Consider the following 24537-nt stretch of genomic DNA (forward strand, 5'->3'; position numbering starts at 1 on the left):
CCTACTTTCACCCTTTGCCTAAGGATCCTCTGATCTTAAACTTCTGGCCTGTTCTGCCCCTATAGAGGCATCCAGTCTACCTCTTTTAATTTAATTATTTAACATTTATTGAGCATAGCTGGTTTGCTAAGTGTCGTTTTTCACAGATGAGGAAACTGAGGCCCAGAGAAGTGATGAAACTTGATGAGCATCACTTCTCTGGGATGTGAACAAGTCATAGAGCGAGTCAGTGACGGTGTCGGCACTAAAACCCAGGTCTCCTGACTCTTTGCTCTGTACAGTGGTATCCTGAGTGGTGACAGTGGTGAGGACAGGTGTGGCCACAACTTTTCCAGGGGAAGGAGGGATCTGTTTTAGCCTCAGTTTCTCTTTCTGTTCAATTACAGTGGTTTCAGTGCTGTGTGTGTGTGTGTGTGGACCAAGAAGACCCCCACTATAGACTTCACCTGTTCCACTGAATTAAACCCAGATTGCTCCCCATCCCCTACCCCAATATCTATTCTTGGGAGAATAGCTGTCATCAGCATTATAGGACCTTGTCTTTGACTGAGGGTGACCCAGGTGGCCCTGGGACCCGAGGCAGACACCCATGCCTAGACTGAAGGGAAGGGATGAGGCTTAGGTCTTCCTTCTTGCCTCTGGAAGGTGCAGTGCCACTAGGATCCTGGCTTCCCAGCCTGGAATGAGCAGACTAGGGTGCCTGCCTTCCCCCAAGGGGCTGTGACTTGTTATTCAGAGACGTGAGTGGGACGCAGTCAGGGTGGGAGATGAAGGTCCTGGTAGGTCCCTTCAGGGCGCACTCGCCTGGGCCATACTTTTCTCCAGGAAGCCAACCTCAGGTTCTCTCAACCAACCTTCTGCCCTTTTTCAACTTTTCATTGCTCTCCCCTTGCCATCCTGGGATGACTGGGGTGAGACTGTGCATCTCCAGGGATTCCTGTTGGGGGGGGGGGGCGGCCTGACGGCAGGCAGTCAACACACCCAGATGTTTGGACTCTCATTTCCTCCCATGTTCACTTCTGCCTTTTCAGTTCTACAGGGGATTTGGTCCTTTGCCTTTGAAGCCCTTTCTGCTTCAGTTCCCCATTACCTCTTTAGGAGTCTCCAAAAGGCCTTCCTTCCAACTACTTTGTCCTATGTGTCTTGCCCAGTTGTCTTACCAAACACCACCTCAGTTTGTCATTGACCAGTTCCCACTGAATCCCTAGTCCCAAAATTAAACTCGTTAGCCTGGGCTTGGGTCTCTTTTCCCACACACAAAACTCTACCTCTCACATTTCTCGGCTCCCCCAGGAGTCTCAGTTTCTTTTCAGCTACTCCCCAGGTTATTTGACCCCTTAAAGTGTGGTTCCCAGTCCAGCAGCGTCAGCATGACTCGGAAACTTGTTAGACATGCACATTTTTGGTTTCCACCCCAGACCTATTGAGTCAGAAATCTGGGAGTGGGGCCCATCACTGTGCGTTTTAACAAGCCCGCCAGGTGATTCTAATGCCCAGAAAAGTTGTACAACTTTGGCCTTTCATCATTCTCTCTGCCTGACTCAATTCCTACTATCTGATCACCAAATGCCGCCCACTCCCTGCTCCAAGAGACAGCATAGGTTCTCAGTGCCAACGGTACCTCGTTCAGTTGCCATAGCTGTATGTGTGCTCGTTCCATGTGTCCTGTGTTCTGGCAATAGGAATGAGATCTTTGAAGGTCTACCACACCTAGCACTCAATCAGTGATTTGGACAATCTGCCTAACTCTGCCTCAAGGACAAACTCTGTTTCCCCAAGAACCACCATCTCTCTCCAGGACAGCACTTTCTAGATCTCTCCCCTGGCCCTTTGCTTCTGAATCTCTCCCATCCTATCTCTGCAGTAGTACCCGCAAAATCTTATCTCTTGTCAGAAAATAGCCATCCCTGGATCCCCCCTCCCAGGACCTGCTCCAGAGCCCCAGCTCCAGCATCTGTCCTCACTGCCTGTTGCCCTACACCTGAGTACCAAGGCCACTGAGACTTGCAGAGCTCTCACAGCAAGTTACCTCCTCCTGAGTCTGTCCAGCGGGAGGGTGGAGCTGGGGGGTGGTCCCCAACTGTGCCTACATCTGTCTGGCTTTCTCTCCTCTGGTTCGGCTTGGGCTACTCTATTCATTTGAGATAGGTGTGTCACACACAGAGAGGATGCCGAGGAGGTGAGTGGGGACTGCATTCCATCTCACACTGTTCCTCAAGCCAAGCATCCTGGTTTGGGGCTGCATGTGTCTGGAGGAAAAAGATGCCTTTTTAGAATTTGCACAAAGGTGTGCTATGGTAGCTATAGCCCTGAGTGCACCAGCTGTCCAGATAAATGGTACCAACTGATTGGTCCATTTACCTATCCATCAGTTGCCTTTTTGTCACCATCTTCCCATCTAACCCCCATAATACCATCCTTCTGCCCATCTATCCACCCATGAACAGATGGCGAAAGTCAAACACAGAGAGATGGTGTGTTTGCCCATCCCCATCTTCCATTCTCCTCAAATCAGGGAACTTCCCTTCCCTTGTATTCTGGACTCAAGGTTCTCAAGGAACCTCTCTAACTTTAGCACCTTCTCTGGGACCTCACCTGGCTCCTCTTCCACCTCCAGCATCCAGCTCCTCTTCCACCTCCAACATCCAGCTCCCCATGTACCTGTGTCTGGCCCCTGGTCTGCTACAGGGGTTTGGAGGAAACTGGTCACACCTTGGACTCACTCTCTGGGGGTGGAAGGCAGCCATTCTGTTCCTTGTCAGCCTCAGCTTCCCCACCTGCCCCTTCCGCTGCCCCCTCCTCCTCCACCTTCTCATCCAGCCGACTGGGGATAGACCAGTAGAGATGGGCATCAAGGCGGGCTGCAGCCTCTGCCAGCTCCCGGGCACTGCATGAGGGCGTGGGCACTTCAAAAGTCTGGTGGAAGCTGGCATAGTCCACCTCGTAGAAGCCATCCTCCAGGGTCAGCACTGATGTGAAGCGGTGGCCCCATAACACCTCATCCACCAGGTAGGAGCTCCGAGCTTGGCATGTCATTCCTGGGGAAAAGGAGCATAGGTCAGGGGATCCCAGCCCCAGGCTTCTCTCTCCTGTCTCTACCCCACAGTCCCATTCCTAGCACCCTCCCTGCCATCTCTCCCCCAGGCCCCCACCTCACTTTGGTCTAGCCTATTTTCTTCCCCGTTCCAATTCCTGTTCTTGTCTACCCACATTTCATTTCCTGCTCATGCTTCCCCCTCCTTAGCCTTGAAACTCATCTTAAGGATTGTCTATTCCAATTTCCCACTCCGCATTGGGTTCTCAACAATGGGCATCTACTTGATTACCTCCCAGGATTGATGGCCTACCGTCTCAGAAGAAGCCCATTTCTTTGTGTGATTGCTCTAATACTTGGGTTGTTTTTCTTTAAACTAAAATCTTTCTCCTGGGATTTCTACCCCTTGGTCTCATTCTCTTCCTATTTGACACCCCTTTGAGTATATAAAAACAGGATTCAGGTTCCCTTTTGTTTTCTTCCAACTAAGTATCCCAAACCTGACCTGTTGGCGAAAAATTTTACTTTCTTGATTGCAAACCAGTAAGGCCAAAGAGGACTCTTGAAGTGTCCCTTTGAGTGCGATAAATTCTCCAGTTGTGGCCTGAATCATGCAAAAAAGAAGGCTCACTATCTCTTGCTTCTGGCCAGGATGCTGCAGCTAATAGGGCCTGTGATTACATTACATAAATGCTTCTGGAAGCTGCATCACATTGCTACATAAGCCTGTGGCCAACTAAAACCCCCACTTCTTTTTTTTTTTTTTTTCACCAGAGCTCCATGCTGTGCTTACATAAGTGATTTTTTTTTAAGCCTAAATGTAGAATTTTATATTTATTCCTTTAAAATGTCATCTTGTTGGGTTTTGGCTCATTATTCTTGTTTTTCAAAAGCACTTTAAATCCTAAAATATTACCATCCTTCCCAGCTTTATTGCTCTAGAAAAATCAGACAAGCTCCCATCCCTATCATCTCTACCTCACCCTCCCCAATTCTCCCTGTTGGGCTATTGCACGCCCAGGGCCAGTCAGTCTCCTCCTACACCAGGGTGTCTCCCCAATTCATCTCCAAACAAGGGGGAAACAGAAAGTGACTATTATTAACTAACCAGAGACTGGTTCTAACGTTGAAAGTCTGGCCCTGAGACATCTTGGGGGAAGGCTAGAATAGGAAGAATCCCTTTGGGGAGGAGAAAAGGCACAAGAGTCACTGCAGAAATGGGGGCTGATAGGAAGAAAGGCAGGGGCTGAGGTTCAAAGGGAAAAGAGAGCAGAACAGGAGGTTCCCAGGGTCCTTCCTGAGATACTGGCTAAAAAGGAGTGACAGCTGGAGAGGTAAAGGAGGGGGAATAGGGTGAGTGGGGAAGGGAGAGAGCTGAGTGAGCCCAGTCTGAGTGAAGGTGGAATGAGAACATTGAGAGGGGAGTTAGTAAGGGTGGGGTGGGGCTGAAGCCTCCTCTCAGTTTGAAGGGGCCAAGGAAGGGGTCTGAAAGCACCAGCTTGTCATAAGATGATAGCAGGGAGCTACAGCCCTGGCCCTAGTAGCAGGAGCTGCAGCGCCCCCTAGGGCCTTTATTCCTCACCTGTATTTTCCTTATTCTCATCCAACTTCTAGATCTCAAGTCCTAAGGAAATGTACTGCTCCTATATTATTTTATTCATACCTGCTCCCAAACACTTCACTGTGTAGGCCCAAGCTGAAGATATTGACATCACATGTGAGTCTCCAGTTCCTTCTGGGAAGGGGCCAGAATCGGTACCATAATCTATTTCCTTGTCAGTAGAAGTTGAGGCTCTTGGTGAATTGATGGGATACCAAGACAGAAGTGAAACTAGGTATCAGCCTCTCCTTAAGGTCCTCTTCCAGGAATAACTCGGGCCAGGGAAAACCTTCACCATCCCATTCCAGGAGCCCAGACCTCTTGGCAACAAGAAAAATTTTGAACCTAAACTTTCATTCCAACTAGGGATCACTAAGCACTGAAGCTAGATCTCATATGTCCAATCCAGGCACAGCTACTTATTGGCTTATGACGGTGGAATGCGTACTTGAACTCTTTTTGGGGCTATCTCATCTCTGAAAAATGAACACAATAAGTTACCTTCAGAGGGTTCTTGCTATAATTAAATGAACTGAAAGGTATAAAGGGCTTTGAAGACTGGGGATGTCCCTTGGTGCTAGAGTGCTTGCCTGGCATGAGTGAGGCCCTGGGTTCTCTCCCCAGTGCCACACACACACACACACACACACACACACACACACACAAAGGTATGTGTGTGTGTGTGTGTGTGTGGGGGGAATGGTGCATCACACAGAGCAAGTATTACCAGTGTTATGGATTATTATTACTCTTCTTACTTCATGTGACACATTGCTCCAGTAGGGGTCCCCCGGCCCTCCCTCTTTTCATACTTCTAGCTTCCACCTCGGTGCCAGGCTGCATTATCTAACCTCGATATCTGACCTCACCATCTTTTGGTCCATCCTTCTGCAACTTCCCAGGCCCTCCCTTTCGCGACCTCCCTCCCCTCCTGGAGCTCGCCCGCACCCGTTGCTTCCACCATGCCCTCTAGGATGACCACGATCTCGAAGTCGTCTCTCTCCATAGCACGTCGCGACGCCTCCCAGAAGGGGCTGGCAGCATCGATCTCATGGCTGATGACAAGAGGGGAGACCAGGAAGAGGCGATCGTCACCGGTATCGAAGCCCACGCTGAGATCGGTCTGGTGCAGCGGGATGAACTCGCCTTCGAGCGTCTGGCGCGAGCGGATGAGCTTGGCGCGGATGGACGCCTCCACAATGTGCGAGGAGCGCAGGTCGCCCACGCGGAACATGAGGCAGAGGCGCCCGTCGCGCAGTGACACCACCGCGTGAGAGGAGAAGACGAGCGTGGCGGCGCGCTTGTTGGGCTGTGAGATCTTGACGAACATGCAGCCCACCATGAAGGCGTTCACCATGGAGCCGAGGATGGCCTGCAGCAGCAGCAGCACGATGCCCTCGGGGCACTGGTCGGTGATGACGCGGTGCCCGTAGCCGATGGTGGTCTCGGTCTCAATGGAGAAGAGGAAGGCGGCCACAAAACCATTGAGGTTGTTGACGCACGGCGTCCACGCCGTGTCCTCCAGGTGCTCCAGGTCCCCGCGTCCGTAGGCGATCAGCCACCAGATGGCGCCGAAGAACAGCCAGGTGAGCGCGTAGGCGAGCACGAAGAAGAGGAGGCTGAGGCGCCACTGCAGGTCCACGAGCGTGGTGAACAGGTCGGTCAGGTAGCGGTACGTCTCGCGGACGTTGCCCTGCTGGACATTGCACCGGCCGTCCTTCTCCACGTAGCGCTGGCGGCCGCGACGCCGCGGTGGCTCCTCCGGCCCCGGTGAGAAGGCCGCATTTTCTTGTGCCATGACAGCGCTGGGCGACAGGCGACCGGCGACAGGCTGCGGGCGTCGTCCTCAGTGCAGGCACAGAGCGAGCCTGGAGACCGCCGGGGGCCCCTCGGTGGCGTCGGGGGTCCTGGAGGGGCTTAATAAAAGTTTACCGAGTTAATGGACTTTCCCGGGATGGGGGAAACTCGAGATGTCCCGGCCAGCACCGAGTGGAGTAGCCCTGAGGGACTCCCTTTGTGTTTCTTTGCCTCAGTTTTCCTATCAGTACAAGGGGAATAATGCACATAACGCTATCTGCCCCTAAGCTCAAAAAGTTGTGTTGATTAAATGGTACATGCACATGAACTGGATATAGTTCATAGTAATGCAAGTTCAACGATTATTTTTCAGGAAAAGGAGGTACTCCAGGACCTAAACCTTGGGTCAACACCTCTAGCTGGAGTGTTCAGCACCTCACAGGAAAGTCCCTAGACAAACACTCAGGCCATGAGGGAATTTCTGAAATCATTAGACGTGGGCTCCTAGGGGGCAGGCAGTTGATTGGCCTCTCTTCTTGATCTAAGGACTTCTGCCGCCCTTCCCCTGGCTTGGTCAGTGTAACCACCCACTGAATTCTCTACGGTTCAACCTGAAGGCTCTTTTGAAGTTCAACGCAAGATGGATGCACAAAAAGCCTTTCCCATTCTTCCCTCCCTGGACCTCACTCTATCCACTCCTCCCTATATTTTTTTCCCCCACAACAGACTTACCAAGGAGAAAGAAATGTAAGCTGTAGCAAGCAAGGATTGAATATTTTCACAGTAGGACATTCCCATTGGAAATGCCCCTGGAGGCCTAACTATGATCATTGCTGCTCTAGTGTCATGCCATTTTCCCTGGGTGCTCTCCCCTTGGAGACAGCCTGAAAGTAGAGGATGAAACCCACTGAGCTCATCCAGAGTTATGCCCTTGACACACTATTCCTCATGAGAGATGAAATCAGACCAAGTGAAGCACTGAGCACCTCATCTATTTCTCTGCCTGCTCTAGTTCTTTTCTCACAGCCTCCTACTTCCCATTCACTATCCTAAGCCAACCCCACTCCCACCTGCCATATGCCCCAAAGCCTACATTCCAAGCAAAGCCCACCTGATTTTGCTTCAAATTCTTCCTCTGAGGAGCTCTCTGAGCTGCAATCTGCCCTGAGAGACAGAGGTCTGAAGTCCTTTCTTAGTCACCCAGGGACTCCTGAGCAGTATGAACCACAAAAGGAAAAGTCTAGAATAAGGAGTTAGGAACAGTCAACCTTCCCTCCTCTTTCCTGGGAACTGTCCTCTACTCCCAATTCCTGGGCTGGCTGTGGGGGAGGGAAGCAGGAGTGTGGCAAAAAAGATCACAGATGGCCTGGATGTTTGACCAGTTCCTGGGGAGAAACTGGCTGGACATATAACTGCAAATCCAACACCCCGGATTTTAAACTCTGGAGCCAAGTGCTTTGCACCCAGACCTTTGGAGAGAGTATGTATGTGTTGGGGTAGAGGACAGAAGGAGAAATGAAAGAGAGATGACTTGGAACTTAGAGGCACTCCTACATTTATTTTCCATGGAGTCATGGGACAACTAACTCCATGGAGGATCCGGGGGCACCTTGGCAATAGCAGATTAGGAACTTTCCCCCTCCCCCAACAACAGGCTTCTTCTCCCTTCCCTGTAGCTCAGGATGTCCTAGAAGTGATCTGGCTCGGAGACCCCAGGTCATGCAGTAAAGTAGCCAGGTAGGATGCATCCTAGCTTTAACCCAAAGCGGCTTCCAGACATTCTCTCAGGGTTTGGGTAATCTGACCTCCATCTCTATGCCCAGGCTTGAGCAAGGGACCCCAATGTCTGATGACCCCCAGAACTCTCTTGCTCTCCGTTGTCCTAGGGATATAGTGCGCCTTCTTTTGAATGTGTCCCATGTCCCGTTTTCCTGAGTGAGGAGGGGCTGTATTTCTGTCATGGGGAAGGAAAGGTGTGTAATTGTTGCCTCTGTCTCAAGATCAAGGACTTGACTTTTGCATCTTCCCTCCAATAATTCTAGTTCCTCCAAATCTACTCCTACTTCCTGGGCATGCTATGACCCCTTTCTAGAATATCCCAGCACCACATTTTCCTGGACTCTTTTTCCTTCCCCTCCAGGGTGCTGGGCAGCAAGGGGACTCATTTTTTGGAAGGAGATCTGGTAAAATCTCCCTTAGAAACCAGTTCCTCCCAAACCCCCACTTGCCTTGCATACAGGGGCCCAAACCCCAAGTCCCCCACAACTCAACTCACAGCTCGTGGAGAAGAGAGTAGCCAGCAGCAGAGACCCTGGGGGGGTGCCGTCCATGCCCCTGACACCGCCCCCACCCTGATGGACCCCCTTGGAGAATGGGAGCCGCAGACACTGCTGTTTCTCCTAAAGGTAGCGGCAGCTCCGACTAGGACTTGCTATCTGTGTCATCCTCACTTCCCAGGCTCCCCTGCTCCTTTCTCGTTTCCATGGCAACCAGTCTGGCGACAGCTCCAGAGCATCCCCCTCCTTCCCCCGGTCTTGGGTACCACTAGGGGCTGATCTACGCGCCACAGCTATTTTTAGTCAAAGTCCCTCCTCCTGGACAACTCAGAGCTTGCCTCCTCACCCCCTCAAAGGAGAGAGACAGAGAGAGAGAGAAGAAAAGAAAAACAAATGCTTGCATGCTGGTCTTTTCCTAGTGAGTTCCTTACTCTGGGAAACTATGGGCTTTGAGGTATTTGGGAATAAAATGTTTGGTTTCCTGGAATTTCAAAGGGCCATCTGGGAGCTCACCACTGCCAACAGGGTCCTCTGTTTGCAGGTACTGCTTTGGGGTCAGGCCACCATCACAGCCTCTATTTTTGGAGAGGCCTCTGATCCAGAAAGAGGCTGCTAGAGGGAAAAGATATCCACTGGAGGCAGGGAAGGGAGGCAGGGTCAGGATTCTAATCCTTGTCACTGATTTGTGATGTGACCCATAGGAGTCTCTTTACTTCTCTGAGACACAGTCGTTTTATCTATCCCAGAATATGTGCATGCGCAAACAGCCTCTTTCTACCTACTTCACACAGTGTGCAGGTCAAGTCAGGCAATATAAATAGAAGGGCTTTGAAATATATTTTGTTAATATCAAAAAGTTGAGAAACAACCCAGATATACAACAGAGAGAAAAGTTTAGGTTAGTATTAGTGATAACTATTTATCCTTCAGCTTTAAAAATTTTTTTTCTTTTTCTTTTTTTGGTGGTACTGGGGATCAAACCCAGGGGCACTCAACTACTGAGCTACATTCCCAGCCCTCTTTAGTTTATTTTGAGACAGGGTCTCATGAAGTTGCTGAAGCTGGACTCGAACTTTTGATACTCCTGCCTCAGCCTCCCAAATAGCTGGGATTATAGGTGTGCAACATCATATCTTGCTAAGACATTTTGTGTGTGTGTGTGTGTGTGTGTGTGTTGAGAATCAAACTGAGGGCCTCTTGCATGCTAGGCAAACACTTTACCACTGAGCTATACCCGTAGACTAAGATTTTATTTCTTTAGGGCAGTTTTAGGTTCACAGCAAAAGTCAAGAGAAAGGTACAGAGATTTCCCATGTGTCCTCTGCCCCTGCACTGCATAACCTCCCCCATTTTCAACACCTCCTGCAAGAGTGGTACTTCAGTTACAATTGATGAATCTACATTGACACAACATAATCACCCAAAGTCCATAGGTGATTTACATGATGATTTACCCTTGGTGTTGTACATTCTGTGGCTTTCGATAAATATTTAACGACATGTATTCACCATTACAGTATCATGCCAAGTAGTTTCACTGCCCTAAAAATCCTCTGTGCTTTGCCTAGTCATCCCTTCCTCCTACTAATCACTAGCAACCTCTGATTTCTTTTACTGTCTCCATAGTTCTGTCTTTTCCAGAATGTCATATAGTTGGATTTCATATAATATGTAGCTTCCCAGATTGGTTTCTTTCACTTATACATTTTTTTGATGGGAGGGGTGGTGTTGGGAATTGAACCCAGGGCCTTACACATGCTAGGCAAGTGCTCCACCACTGAGCTATCCCCCCAGCCCTAACTTGTGCATTTAAGGTTGCTCCATGTCTTTCTTTTTTAAAGTATATTAATTTTGCTGTTTTGTTTGTTTATTTTTATGTGGTGCTGAGGATCGAACCCAATGCCTCACACGTGCAAGGCAAGTGCTCTACCGCTAAGCCATAACCCCAGCCCCTGCTCCATGTCTTTTTATGGCCTGATAGCTCATTTATTTTTGGTGCTGAATAATAATATTCCCTTGTCTGGATGTGCCACAGTTTATTTATTTATTCACCTCCTGAAGGACATCCTGCTTGCTTCTGAGTTTTGGAAATTACGAATAAAGCTGCTATAAACATCTGCGTGCAGGGTTTTGTGTAGAAACAAGTTTCCAACTCCTTTGAGTAAATAATCAAGGAGCACGAATGCTGGATCCTGTGGTGAGAATATGTTTAATTTTGTAAGAAACCACCACATTGTCTTCCAAAGTGGCTCTGCCATTTCGCATGCCCACCAGCATTGAATTCCTGTTCCTGTGGCTCCACATCCTTGCCAGCATTTGATATTGTCAACTCCATGCTTTTTCTGCAGTAATGTAATAACCGTGGCATATAATATAATAGGTTAGTATGTTGGAAATCAAAGTAACAGTCATGTTTATGTATGTGAATGTGTGTATAGATAGAATGTTATGTAAAAAAGCACATCACTAAATGTTCTTATAAGTTGATTGTGTTTATATGGGAATAGCTGAAGGGAGCACTGAAAAAAATCAGGAAAAAAAATCTTGGGGAAAATGGAATACTTCAAGGTCCATTTTCCCTCAGAGAAGTTAAAAAATTTTTTTTTTTCAGTTTAGGGATTGAACCAGGGTCTTGTACCTGATAGGCAAGTGCCCTACCACTGAGCTACAACCCCAGCCCCAGTTCCAGGGAAATAATTAAAAGCAGAGTTGTATACAGATATAAGGTGTTATTGTTGTTATCTCTATTGTTATATCCAAGATATAGATCTATTCTTTTATAGATCTTTTAAAGTTGGAAGAAAATATGAATTGGAGGAGCAGAAAGATGTAAAAAAATGAACACTGGCAGGCTAGATGTTTCTGGAATGAATTTGCAAGTTGGGAGGCAGTGGGGGATGCTGAATAATATAAACTTACGGGGCAACGACGTGGGTTAAAAATCTCAACTCTGTCCTCTGATACCTGGGTGACTTTGAGAAAATTTTACTTTGCCTCTCTAGACCTCTACATATTTTTCATCTGAAAAATGAGAGGGGCTGGGGTTGTGGCTCAGCAGTAGAGTGCTTGCCTAGCACGTGTGAGGCACTGGGCTCGATCCTCAGCACCACATAAAAATAAACAAATAAAATAAAGGCATTGTGTCCATCTACAACTCCAAGGGATTTTTTTTAAATGAGAATAACTATGTTATCCATTTCTTGAGGGTTGTCACAAAGATGACATAAAGCAATGCCCAATATGTAAGTACCACATAGATGCTAGCTTCTATTTTCCTCTCTCTCTTCCTCCTCCTCCTTCTTTTACCATCATAGCCAGCAGCATCATACCATCATCCTAGGGACCTTTTGATAGTCTCATCCATTTTGTGCCACCTTCCTCTGCTTGGCACCACCCAGTGAGACCTGCAGGGGGCACTCCTGGTGCACTGCCCTCTGCCCAACCCTTCTGCCTGTGTTTCTTGCTGTTTCAAGTGGAAATATCGAGTTTTCAGCCTGAGATTGGCATCAAGACTGCTGTTAAAGCCCCAGTCAACATCCCTGTCTCCTGGGCCTCGCCTTGTCACCTGAGCCTTGAGACTGCTAGTCTGCCCTTCTCTGTCCTGCCAAGTGGCTGCTCACGTTGGTTGTACTGTGCCAGGAGCTCAGAGAGAAGAAACCAAACTCCTGGGCAAAACGAATTTGCATACAGCTGGCCCCATTTGCTGAAGGGGGAAATCACAGGGCTGGCAGTGCCCGTCAGAGGGTGTTTTCAGTCAGCCCCCTGCCTCAGTCCTGGCTGCCCTGAACCTAGCCTCTCTGACAAGGAGCCCATGCTACTCTCACCTGATTGATTTACTGATCTGCAGGTTTTAGACTTTACCTGTTATCTAGCCTCAATTCCTTGTTTATCACTGAGCTTGAAGTGAGGTAGGAGAAAAATAAAACTTTTCCTAGGCACTAGGATAACAGAAAAATAGGCAATAATACTTGTAGGTACTGAGAGAATGAAGCAGCTTTGCAAGGAATCAATCCAAATATGTCAGTTATGGTGATGAGAGATTGCAACTGAAATATATTGAGGACAGGAAGGGCACAGTTGAGGCCACTCTGCTGGTCTACACAGAAACTTGGTGCAAAATAGAAAAAGCAGCCCACTGGGTAATGCCGTCCTTGTGGTATGTGGCTTGGAGAAGAGGTGGGATTTTTTTGGGAAAATAAGTTCCCTTCCTCCACCAAACCCAGCTCTGGGTTCTGGTGGGAGGACTGGCAGCTTGGTGGGGGTCCGCCCTTTTCTTGTGCCATTAGCTGTTGTTTTTGTGGCAAGCCCTGGGGTCAGTCCATCTGGGAAGATTTGCTTGGGCAAGATCTTGGGCCTTCTTGGGCAAAAGCTTGGAGATTGGAGGGAAAGCATGAAAGGTTGAGGAAATAAGCTTGGTGGAGCAGGGAGGCCAATCTAGTAGATTATATCAATGTCTATGAATTCAAAAGAGATGTAGCCCTAGAAAACTCTGGACAGAGGAAGGATATGGCCAAAGAACCACAGCTGGAGACTCCAGTGAAATGTAGAGCAGCACAGCACAGCTCCAGGACCAACAGTCTTGGCTGGGCTCCTGAGGCTGCGGTGCTTCCTGCCTTTCTGGTATTTTCAGCACAGCAAGAGGACCAGAAGCCTTCCCACACATGGTTCTGGGTTGCTCTATAGGATTGGGAAGAGATAGACTGGAATTTAAACATTGACATTTAGAGCTGGTCCAGGAGTTGCCTCATTTACAGGTAATAAATGAGTACCTAACTCTAACTCCAGGTGTGTGGTCACTTCTTTCTTTCTCTTCTCCCCCCTCCCCGCCCCCATCTTTTTTCTTTTTTTCCTGTGACCAGGGTGCTCTACCACCAAGCTATTATCCCAAGCCCTTTAAATTTTGAGACAGGGTCTCATTAAGTCACTGAGGCCTATCTCAAACTTGCAATCCTCCTGCCTCAGCCTCCTGAGTCACTGAGATTACAGGTGTGCACCACCACACCTGGCTTCTGGTTATTCCTCCCTCCTCCAACCTTCCTTCCTCCCTCCCTCCCTCCCTCCCTTCCTTTCTTCCTTCCTTCTGGTACTGGGCTACATCACTAGCCCTTTTTATTTTGAAACAGGGTCTTACTGAGTTGCTGAGGTTGGCCTTGAACAGTAGAGCGCTTATCTAGCACGTGTGAGGCACTGGGTCACTGGGATTACAGGTGTGCATGACCACACTGGTCGTTTCTTAATTCCCTGTTGTTCCAATCTCTCACCACAGGGTACTGGGTATTAATGAAATGTCTATCAGTGAACCCAGTTGGAAAGTCAGTAATAGAACCACATCATTAAAGACATTTTCTTTCTCTTTGAAGGGAAGAATTCTTTTGCAATGTAATTAGGCATCCCCTAGTATATGTCTTATAAAATGTGTGTTTGTGTATATGACATTTACTTAAAGGAAGTGGTCTACCTAAATAGCAATCTATTAGTGACTGCAGGGTGTAGCTCAGTCCCTCTCTTGGATCACTCCTCCTGACCAGAGACATCCTGCTTCTAGGTGCCCTAATGGGATTTGTTTAGCGTTGTGGGCCCTCAGCACCAACGTGTCAGATGGAATCCAGAAATAAGCCCTATCACTTCCTCTGTTCTTTCCAGCTAACTCCTCTGACTTGTTAACTGTTCCCTGTTCTGAGCCTCTGCCAGGCCTCCCAACACAAAGCTTCCCTCCACTCTTGCTTCTCCCAGCAAAAGCCCCTCAAACTGCTGCACATCTGTGGACTCTCCTCCAATAGTCTGCTCACCCCTGCACTCTTCCTGAGGGGGGCCCTACCCCCATTATGAATGAGGTGAAAGAAGGGAGGAGGCCAAAGTTTGGAGGAATAAATCTGAAAGGGGCAACAAACAAGATCAGGAAGATATAAGTTGCCAAAGGAGAGAAGAGAGAGAGATCCTCAAGGACAGCGTTCCTTTGTCCTTTTGTATGGTGGACACTAGACGTCATGACCCAGGGAAGTTTTTTTATATTATGTATCACCACGGGTCATAGCCTCTAGTTGAAAAATAAGACTGTGCTTAAACCATACAAATTCTCTCTAGTATTACCCTAAGACAACTCTGGAGTCAAACATACATGGATTCAAATCACCGATCTAATGCTTTCTAGCTATGCTACCAGGCAAGCCACCCAAACTCTCTCAATTTTGATTTTCCTATCTCAAGATTGATCATGCATAGGAAACACTCACAAATACTAATTTCCTAAGCCCCTATCACTGATTCCCTATTGGGTTCCTAGTGACTAATCTACATATTCTTTTTTATAAAAGAAGTAAAAAATTTAAACTGACACTTCATATGAATGAAGGAATATTAATGATGGATATAACGGAAGAATGAAAACTCAATTTCATTCATTAATTTAAAATTGGAATATTATAAGCCAAGTGTGGTGGTACATGCCTGTAACCCCAGCTGCTTGGGAGGCTGAGACAGGAAGATGGCAAATTTGAGGCTAGCAACTTGGAGAGACCTGTCTCAAAATAACATTTGAAAGGGGCGGGGGATTGGGAATTGAATTAGTTCAATGGTACCAGGTTCAATCCCCAGTACTCCCCCACAACAAGAACTTTATAGTATTTTAAAGCTGTCTGTGTGCTTTTTCCACAGCCTTGCACCCCAGTTGTTCTAGAATATCTAAACTCTCTCTAACTGGATAGTCCCTTCCTCTACCACCCTGAGTTTTCCCAGATGACTCTTCTGCTCTGCAAAGAAGATATAGACTATCTGAAATGAATTTTTTTCAGAGATATCTTCAAGGTTTCTCTTTCTGCTACTGCCCTTTCGTCCTTTCTTCTTTCCCCTCACAGAGGAGTCTCCTGAAGTGCCCAACAAAGGAGTTCAGACTGTGAGATGTAAAAAGGGGCACTGTTTGGGCACCTATTTGATTCCATGGCCCAGGGACTGATATAATGAAAACAGGCTGCCTCTTCCCTTGAGACTGGAGAGAAAGGTGAAGGGCAGAAGGGCCAGAACCTGGGCTGGTAGAGATGTTCCTGATCCTGGCAGAGGTCATGAAAATGAAAAAGGATATCCTAGAGAGATATAACTAAAGGAGACTTAACAAAACTCTGGTGGCTTAATTGGTATGCCATGAGATGGAGCATAGGGCAAGGGTAAAGATTCAAGACTATTTTTAGACTTTTAGTCTGCTTGACCAGGAGTAACACAGAAACGAGGAAGTTACGAGCACTCCCACCCAGGAGAGGACAAGCTTGGTTTGGGGCCTGTCAAGTGGACATGGAAATCCCCTGTGACTAGAATCATGGAAGTGTATGTAGCTCCAAAGAGAGTGCAGGGGTAAAGAGAGAGATTTGGGCATTGCTCAGAGACACTGTAAGTCACAGAGGCTCCAGGAGCAGGATATAAAAAGACTGATCCATGGGTTTTGGAGGAGGAAGTTGTTCTAGGTTTGGAGGTATAGGTAGGGTCAGTAGAAGAAGATGAGGGCGGAATGGTGCCATGTCCAGGTTAAAACAGGCCTTCTGTCGCATGCTAAGGAACTTGCATTTTACTTATAGACTGTTGGCAATTATTGAAGGTTTTTGAACTGAGAAGTGACACAGTCAGATTTGTGTTTCAGAGAGATATGTGTTATTGGTGTTAATGATCTCTACATAAAAGAATTCATGATCTAAAGGATTATTAGAGTGGAGAAAGACTGAAAGTAAAAAGACCAATTAGAAGCTGCTACAGTAATCCTGTGAGATGGTGTCCCAGGTTATTGCAAAATAGTAGGATAGAGAGGAAAGGAGCAATATTTAGGTGATTTAGGAAGCAGATAACTTTAGCTGGACTGGTAGCACACATCTCTAATTCCTGCTACTTTAGAGGCTGAGGCAAGAGGATTGCAAGTTCAAGGTCAGCCTGGGCAACTTAGCAAGACCCTGTCTCAAAATAAAAAATAAAAAGTGTAGCTCAATGGTAAAGCAACCCTGGGTTCAATCCCTAATAGAAGGGGGAAAAAGAGAGAGAAAGTAAATGTATTGATTAGATAAGGAACAGGAAGTAAGGAAAAATGAAGAGTCTAGCAGGCTGCTGTGTTTCTGGTTGGGTTATATAGTATATTCACTGTGGAAGGAAATAAATGAAGAGGAACATTCATGTGAGCAAGATGACAAGTTCTACTTTTAAAGTGCTGAATTGGAAATGAATATCCAAGTGGGTTGGAGGTACTGACACATGGATGATAACTGAAGCCAAATGCTTGGATAACATTTTTGGGAAAATATAAATACAAAATGAATGTCTATTAATGATTCTATAAATCATTATAGTTCTTTGGTTTCTTTTCTCTGGTGTTGTTTATTTTATTTTGTAGTTTTACCAAAGCCCCCAAATTTTCTCTATCTCTGAATGTCAAGATTGTGGGCTCTTTAGAGATCTTTTAGATATTCCGTTCCTACTGCCTTCAAGATCTTAGAGCAGCCCTGCAGAGTGGCATTTAGAACACCTTAACACAGCCCCTCATTTCTATTTGCAGGAATAGAGGGTATGGGGAGTTTGAAGAAAGCCTAGAAGACAGTTTCTAGTACATTGTCCTTATGCCTACTGTATTTCTCTCCTTTGGAGTAAAGTTCTCTGAAGGGTGACTTGTACTTGCCAACATTTTCTCACTTTCTAATGATAACCCCTTGTAATCTAGTTCCCACCTTGATCACTCTTCTGAAACTGCTTTCAAATGTCACTAGTGGGGGCTGGGGATGTGGCTCAAGCGGTAGCATGCTCGCCTGGTATGCGTGCGGCCCGGGTTCGATCCTCAGCACCACATACACACAAAGATGTTGTGTCTGCCGAAAATTAAACAATAAAAATAAATAAAAATTATTAAAAAAAATAAATAAAAATAAAAAATGTCACTAGTGGCTTTCTCATTGCCAAATATTTTCACCTGCCGACACTGTTACAACCTCCTCCTGAGCAGTTTCTCTTTCTTTGACTCTTTCTTTGACTCCTGTCTGCCTGTCTGGTGGATTCTCTGGTACTCTTTGGGGATCCTTCTCAGTTTCCCAGTGTGAGAATTCCTCACTCTCTGTGTCAGGCTGTCTTTCCACTGTTCAGTCTTTGTTGCAAGCTACCTCGCTGTCATGGCTTCCGCCCACCCTGCCTTGGCAGCAACTTTCTCCGTCTCTCTCTGGCTCCAACCCTTCTCCACGACTCCCAGTTCTGACCTCATGGTCTCTTCTTCCCCATCTCAGTCCTTTCACCAGATTGGCTCCTCCCCTAGCTTCTTTAGGTCCATTAAGGATCTCATAATTTTCCTGATTGCTCAATTTCAGATTTTAGGATGATCCCTGAAGCCTCCCCTTTTGCTTGTCAAGTTGATCCTTAAGTTTTTTTTTCTTTTTTTATTTTTGGGGTACCGGGGATTGAACCCAGGGACGGTGTACCACAGAGTCACATCATCGCCCCCGCCCCTTTCCTTCTTTTTTTAAAAAATATTTTTATTAGTTGTTGATGGACCTTTATTTTATTTATTTATTTACATGCAGTGCTGAGGATTGAACCCAGTGCCTCACACATGCTAGGCAAGTGCTCTACTACTGAGCCACAACCCCAGCCCACATCCTCAGTCCTTTTGTTTCATTCTGAGACAGAGTCTTGCCATTCCTGAGGGTGGCTTAGAACTTGTGATCCTCCTGCTTCAGCCTCCAGAATTGCTGAAAGTACAAGCATGTGCCACTGTGTCTGGCTTTTTGTCTTCTTTTGACTTTTCTGAACCCCAATATGTTTTATCCATTCCACCTTTCATTGTTACCACTTTGATTAGGCTCGCATATCTTCATGCCTGAATTACAACAATTATTTTCTATTTAGTCTACTTGCTAACTGTTTCCCCTTGATTCAAACCTGCTTGCCCTCACCTCAGTACAAATGGTGCCTTAACTTTAGCCCAGTCCTTCCTTCTTCCCCAATGAAGGCTTTTTGAAAGGTACACTTACCCATATATGGCTTTAATTTCTAGTCTTTTTGGTTTTGTCTCTGGATTTGTACCAACTGAATATGGTAACACTGCTTGTTGATGAGAAGTTAAATGTCCATACTGAATGAAAATGGGAAACAACTATGCTCTTCTTTAATACATGCCAAGAGTGGAAATTATGGATTAAAAAAAAAAAAAACTCTAAAAACACGGATCCAGGTAATGAAAGAAATCTTGATGATGAAGTGAAGTCCTGCGCATGTTGATAATGCTGAGAACCACTTCTCTATACCCTAATCCAATGGAACAATCTCATGCTGTTTTCCCCCCCTCCCAAAATGGACTTTATTTTCATTTCCCTTCAAAACTTTGCTTAGGTTGTTCCTCTGCCTTAAGTGTCTTCCCCACCATTTCCTATCTCCTAAATCCTCTGCATCTTTTGGGACCCTCAGCAGATGCCTGTCTTTTTCCCTCCACATCTGGGAGCCCCTTAAGTACGGTGGCCTTTCCCTTTCTGCAGCCTTCAAAATCTCCCACACTTTGCTCCTGTTCCGGCCTTAGCTTCCTTTCCAGGAGAAGCCGCTGCAACTGGGGATGATGTTCTCATTTCGCACCCAGCACGGCAAGGATTATTTAGGAAATGGTGAACAACAAAAGTTGAGCTGAATAATATAGCCCCGTAGCCCGGGAGCCCAGGCCAAGCTTGCTCAATCTCACTCCCAGGCGCAGCCCGCCCGGCCAGTGGACCAGTCCTGAATTCATTTCCACCTCATTAACTCGGCCCCAGTCCCGCCCCCGCGGCTCGCGTTCTGGTTCCTCGTCTTTGACAGGGCCGCCTCCCTTTTCTTCCTTCTCTCTTCCCCTGTCATCTTGCCAGGTCGGCTTCTATCGCTTCGCATATCGTCCCTTCATCTCTCTTTCTCCCTGACTCTGTCTGGGTCTCAGTCTTTGGGTGTTCCTGCGCCTCCATCTGTCTGGGTCTCCGCTTCCTTGCCCTCTACGCCCCGCCTCCTGGCCAAGCCCTTCCAATCCCCACCGCTCGGGCCTGGCGCTCCACTCTCCCATTGGTCGGTTCAGGGCCCCTCCGCCCCCGCCCGCCCGGCCCCCCTCCCGGCCCCTCCATTCACACAAAGTTTGGCTCCTGTGCTGCGGAGGGAGGGGGCGGCACGGCCCGGCCCAGCTCTGCCCCCGGCCGGCCCGACCCCGGCCCCGGCCCCCGGACAAGCCCTTATCTGATCCCAGCTCCCGGTTTAAGAGTCCTGGCCCAGCCCGTCGCACGGCTCCGCTCTTCACTCCTGCCCTCCCCGTGTCGGTCCATCTGTCCCGCTGCCCCGCAGCCCATCCGAGGGACCACTCCACTTTCGACCCAAGGTAAGACCCTGGCCCTGATGAAGGAGTGCTGCCGCCCTGGCCGGGGTCCTGCTTATTTAACTCTTCAGAGACACTGACTTGATTCCTACCCTGGCTGGCCTCAGCAATACATCCAGTTCCCCCTCCTTCCACCTTGGGTAGTCCCAAATAGACCCTCCTGGGAAGGGCTCCTCATACAGGGTACTTTACCCAGGTTGGTCACCTCAGTCCTTTCTTCTAAGGAAGGACCTTTCCTCATGTCCCTCCCCTGGCAGACCTGCAGCTCTTCCAGTTCTTACAGCAACAACCACACATAACCATGCACCGCCCCACACTCGCAAACAGACTGTGCCCCCTCCTCTCAATATGGAAAGGTTACTCTTATGTTCCCCCATACAGTGACACACTCATAGTGACACCCACTGAAAACCAGTTCACACAGGGGAGAAAAAAAGCACAGGTTAGAGGGAGACAGCCGCCTGGTGTGCTTGCCCGCCCCTTGCCTTCCACTCCAACTTGGCTCTCACCTGAAGACCTCTCCCTATTGCCCCCCACCCACACCCAGCTATTTCAAGCCAAGAGTTCCAGGAAAAAAGGAGCAGAGCAACTCCTTCTAGAGTAAGAGAGGAGATTGGGATCTATAAATTCATCCTCCCAAGGGAGATGCCCCTTCCCATCCTATCCCTCCCCACACCAGGAACTAACCAAGGGCGCTTGTATTAGGAAAGACATGAAAGTTGGAACTTCATGATTTGGTGAAGGAGAGCTGAACCCTAGGATAGGTAGAAGGACAAAACTAGAAAAAAGTGGGGGTAGGGCCTCTGGTATCTTGAGATTTATTCCAGTAAATGGCAGGCAGTGGCAGATGGAGAAATGGGGGTGGTGAAGAAGCCAGTTTAAATTTGGACCCCTAAAGAATCCAAAGCCTAAAGCCCAATAAGCTTGTATATCAATACAAATTCCGGCTACAGATTTCTGGCCAGTTTGCTCTTGCTGTGGCGCTTGAATTATTTTTCTCCCCACTGGGACTCCCCTCAGGTAGTCTGAGAGAGAGGTGATAGTGAAAAATTTGGTGCCCACCTTTTTAGGGGTGCTGAGGAGGGTGTGGAGTGGGTAGTAGGAAACCAGCCCCAGAATGGGCCACTAGCCATCAATGAGTTTAGTTTAGTTTTATCCTGAAACTCTCTCTCCCTGATCTCCAAGGGTTTTTGAACATGTTCCTGGCATGATGATGGGCGCCCTTCTGGGCCAAGGGGTAGGACTCATTAATTCCTCAGGGTGTAGACAGAGATCGGGGGACCAAGTCTAGAAGGAACCAGGTGTCCGGGCTCCTAGCTGGTTCTTCAGAAAGGAGAGTAGGGGGAGGAGAGGGAGGGAAGGCATCAAGCCAGGGAGAGGGTCCAGGGCAGGACTGTGGAGGCAATAGGCATGGCCCGGCAGTGCCAACTCCCCCCTGCCCCGAGAGTCCTTTGGTGGTGTGGTGAGGGAGGGAGGGAAGGAGGGGGAGTTGGGGGTGATCTGGGCCAGTCCAGCCTCCCAAAGCTCTTGCCAACCTGGGCCTTGAAAGGAGCTGCTGTTTTCTGAGCCATCCCCCCACCCCCAACCCAGAGCCCAGAGCAGCCAAGTTGTCTCAGTGGATATCAAATGGCAATGACTCTACTGACTGGGGGGTGGGGGTGGGAGTGGCAAGGGGGGCAGGGTTATGGTCCCATTTCTTCTACAGCTCTAATGCAGAATCTCACTGCTGCCCCCTATCCCAAAAGGGAAAAATCTGTCTCCCCAACATTGCCCCACATCCAGTGTATGGGTGCATATGCTTGTCGGGGAATCACCTATCTCTGCTGGCATTCCCCCACCTCCTCTGTGTGGCCCAACTGTACCACTCTGCATGAAGCTCATTTACAGCTCCAGCTTTGCTGGCTTGGGCTAGAAGGGAAGAGACTGGCAGAGGACCCAGGGACCTTTCTTTCCTTGTTCTCACTAGGGACCTGGGAGGCTGGGACACTCAGATCTTGGTGGGTTCAGATGAAGTTCTCTGGAGTTATCTTGGGATTGCTTGGATAAGGTGTTTAGGGTTCTTGGGGGTAAGACCTATTTCCTCAAAGGACATTCTTGGGCCTCCTAGCAAAAGATTTGGTTTCTGTGCATAAGATGGAAAAATAGGTTGAGACCTCTAACACTGGTGGAGAGTGAAGGAGACATTAGGTGATGAAGCCCCTAAAATTTTCTGCCAAAAGTTATTTAGGACGGAAGAAAAAACTTCCATTCTTCCTTCTCTCTCCCGGCCTAGATTCTTCTCTTGCCTGACTGGTCAGTGCTACTGTCCAGGCTGAAGCCAAGCTGTCCAGGACAGTACTGAGGCCCTGGAAGGGGCAGAGAGAAGTCCTAACACAAGAGAAGTCCTAACAGAGAGAAGGGGCGGAGAGAAGTCCTAACATAAGAAGTCCTAACAAGGGACAACAGTGAGATGAAACTGCAGAAAGATTGGACAGAGGTTTGGAATCCAAATGTTGTAGCACCCAGTGAAAAGCGGTTGACTGGGGCAGCTCCGGAGAATGACAGCTTCTTGAATTTACTGTGTTATCTCCGTCTCTTTCTCAGGTTGAAGTTAAATGCTCTTTTTTCTTCATCTGAGTTTGGTCGCTGCCACTTTTTCATGGAGTGCATCCTGAGTGGTTCTTCTTTGCCCCCTCCCCCATCAGAACCTTGAAAGGGCAAAGAGAATGGGATTGTGGGAGAAACCCTCCCGTGGGTGTCTGCCAGCCTGGAGCCTGGATTTGAGGTGGTAGGGGAAGGGGAGGGGCTGGCTCTGGAATGTGGAAGAGAAGTCAGAACTGAACTGTGTGGCCTTCAGGTCTCTAATGTAGGAAGGGAGTATATGGCCCTTTTGCAGCTCTTCTAGTAGGTTAGATTTTGGGAAGCACATCCCATAAGAAGAAAGACATTTGAAATGAAGATTAGGAAAGAAAGAAAGAGAAACTTCTGGGGGGAACTAAATAAATAAAAATTTAAAATAAGAGCAAAAAATAACCCCTAAACATAAAAACTCATCATGGAAAGAGCTCATCTGAGAGGTGCTCTGAAGTTCACAGGTGTAGAGATTATTCTGACAACAGTCAAGGGGCCTCTTATGGATGGCTGGACTACATTGCTGTCCCAGACCTCCTTTTGGGTTAAGATCACAGCCTTGAAGTCAGACTTCCTGGGTTTAAATCACCTCATCCATACAATGGGGTTAATAATAGTTTTGAGGATTAAAAGAGTCAATATTTGTAAAGGGCTTAGAAGGTAGTTAGCATGTTAAAAACTGCTCTTGTTGGCTGTTAGGGTTCTCCCACCTCTCTCTTTCTACTCTGTCATCTCTCCTGGCTTCTGGGCCTTGTCCCAGCCTGGCATGGTTGTTTTTCTTAGACTCTGTCCTAGGTCTCTATCTTCCACTCCTTTGGAGTTTGGGAAGATGGAAGAATGATCAAGTAGTTTAAGATGAGTTTCCTATTTTATTCCAGCAGGCTGGTTGTCACCTGAGTCTGGGTCTCCACACTCATAGTCATTCTTCCTATGAATTTTTACTAAACAGATGTCCTGTCTTCAATTCAGATTTGGTAAATGTGAACTGAGCTGTTGAGCATCCCCAAAATAGTTTCTCTCCCATTCATTCCCAGTAACTTCTGGCTTCTACCAGCTTCTCTCTATCCCCACATCTCCCGCCTGCACTCCCCACATAACTTTGTCTCTTTTTTTTCCTCTTCATCCTGTCTGTCCTCTTCCTGCTCTGAGTTTGCCCCAACTTGTTTCAGGTTTTAGTGTCTTCTTCTTCTGTCCTCTGATTAGCCTGTCCATCTCTTCAGCCTGCTTGCCTATGGCAACCTTCTTGATGACCTTCCTGAAAACTTCAGACTCTTTCCTTGATTCCTTCCCTTTGCTCCACCATGGAATTAACACTAGAACTGTCCTCATGAAGTATCAGTTTTTGCCCTTTCCATTGGCATCAGATAAAAGTTTCCCAATCAAGGTTTCCAAGATTGCCTTTCCCTCTTCCCTGCAGCACCCATATCTCTTGGGACTGTGTTCTTCAGCTATTCTAGGGGACCATATTCAAGGGCAGTCTCTGGGCCACACTCTTCCCCAATTCAGGACCCTCACACAGGCCATTCTAAGTCCCACCCCTCCTGCAAACCACCTTCTTTCTGTTTCCCTCTCTGCTCTGCCATCTTGCTTTTCCCTTACAATATGACTTTGCCCAGGATGCCCTATGCATGATGATGTTGGAAGAGACATCTTGTCTTCCTCATCTGATTTGGGGGTTCCTCTAGAGTAGAGCCTATGCCCCTTTAGGGGACTCCCTGAAGCAAGGCATCTCTTCTCTCCCCAGACTCCTTGGCACCCAGCAAAATGCCTGGCTCCGAGAACGCAGAGTGGCTACTGTCCAGCTTGACTCTAGCCAGGAAACCTTTCTGTTTGCTTATTCTGGGGGAGGACCCTGGCTTTAAAGGCTTCTTTGGGCATTCTATCG

General features: G+C 47.8%; 2 protein-coding genes across 5 annotated transcripts in view; one reads left to right on the forward strand and one right to left on the reverse strand.

Annotated features, from left to right (window-relative positions):
• Nucleotides 1-2706: 2706 nt before the first annotated feature.
• On the reverse strand, nucleotides 2707-9120 carry Kcnj9 (potassium inwardly rectifying channel subfamily J member 9). Of its 2 annotated transcripts, XM_048810189.1 has the most exons (4): nucleotides 8707-9120; nucleotides 7543-7641; nucleotides 5583-6550; nucleotides 2707-3038 (listed from the first exon to the last, which is right to left on the reverse strand). In XM_048810189.1, exons 3-4 carry the CDS (start codon nucleotides 6430-6432, stop codon nucleotides 2707-2709), a joined length of 1182 nt encoding a protein of 393 aa, XP_048666146.1. In that variant the 5' UTR covers nucleotides 6433-6550; nucleotides 7543-7641; nucleotides 8707-9120. The 2 variants fall into 2 exon arrangements, with proteins under 2 accessions (XP_048666146.1, XP_015347501.1); XM_015492015.2 differs by lacking the exon at nucleotides 7543-7641 and having other exon boundaries at nucleotides 8707-9117.
• Nucleotides 9121-19790: 10670 nt separating this feature from the next.
• The window catches only part of Kcnj10 (potassium inwardly rectifying channel subfamily J member 10), a 31740-nt gene continuing 26993 nt past the window's right edge, over nucleotides 19791-24537 (forward strand). The window contains exons 1-2 of one of the 3 annotated variants that reach the window (XM_048810190.1): nucleotides 19791-20045; nucleotides 22315-22518. In XM_048810190.1, the coding sequence (XP_048666147.1) occupies nucleotides 22492-22518 (27 nt within the window). In that variant the 5' untranslated portion in view covers nucleotides 19791-20045; nucleotides 22315-22491. Of the gene's footprint in view, nucleotides 20046-22314; nucleotides 22519-22601; nucleotides 22626-24537 lie in introns of those variants that run through there. The other 2 variants (XM_015492017.2, XM_048810191.1) reach the window with 2 other exon arrangements.

Source organism: Marmota marmota, unplaced genomic scaffold (assembly GCF_001458135.2).
Source record: "Marmota marmota marmota unplaced genomic scaffold, marMar, whole genome shotgun sequence".
Taxonomy (NCBI): Eukaryota; Metazoa; Chordata; class Mammalia; order Rodentia; family Sciuridae; genus Marmota; species Marmota marmota.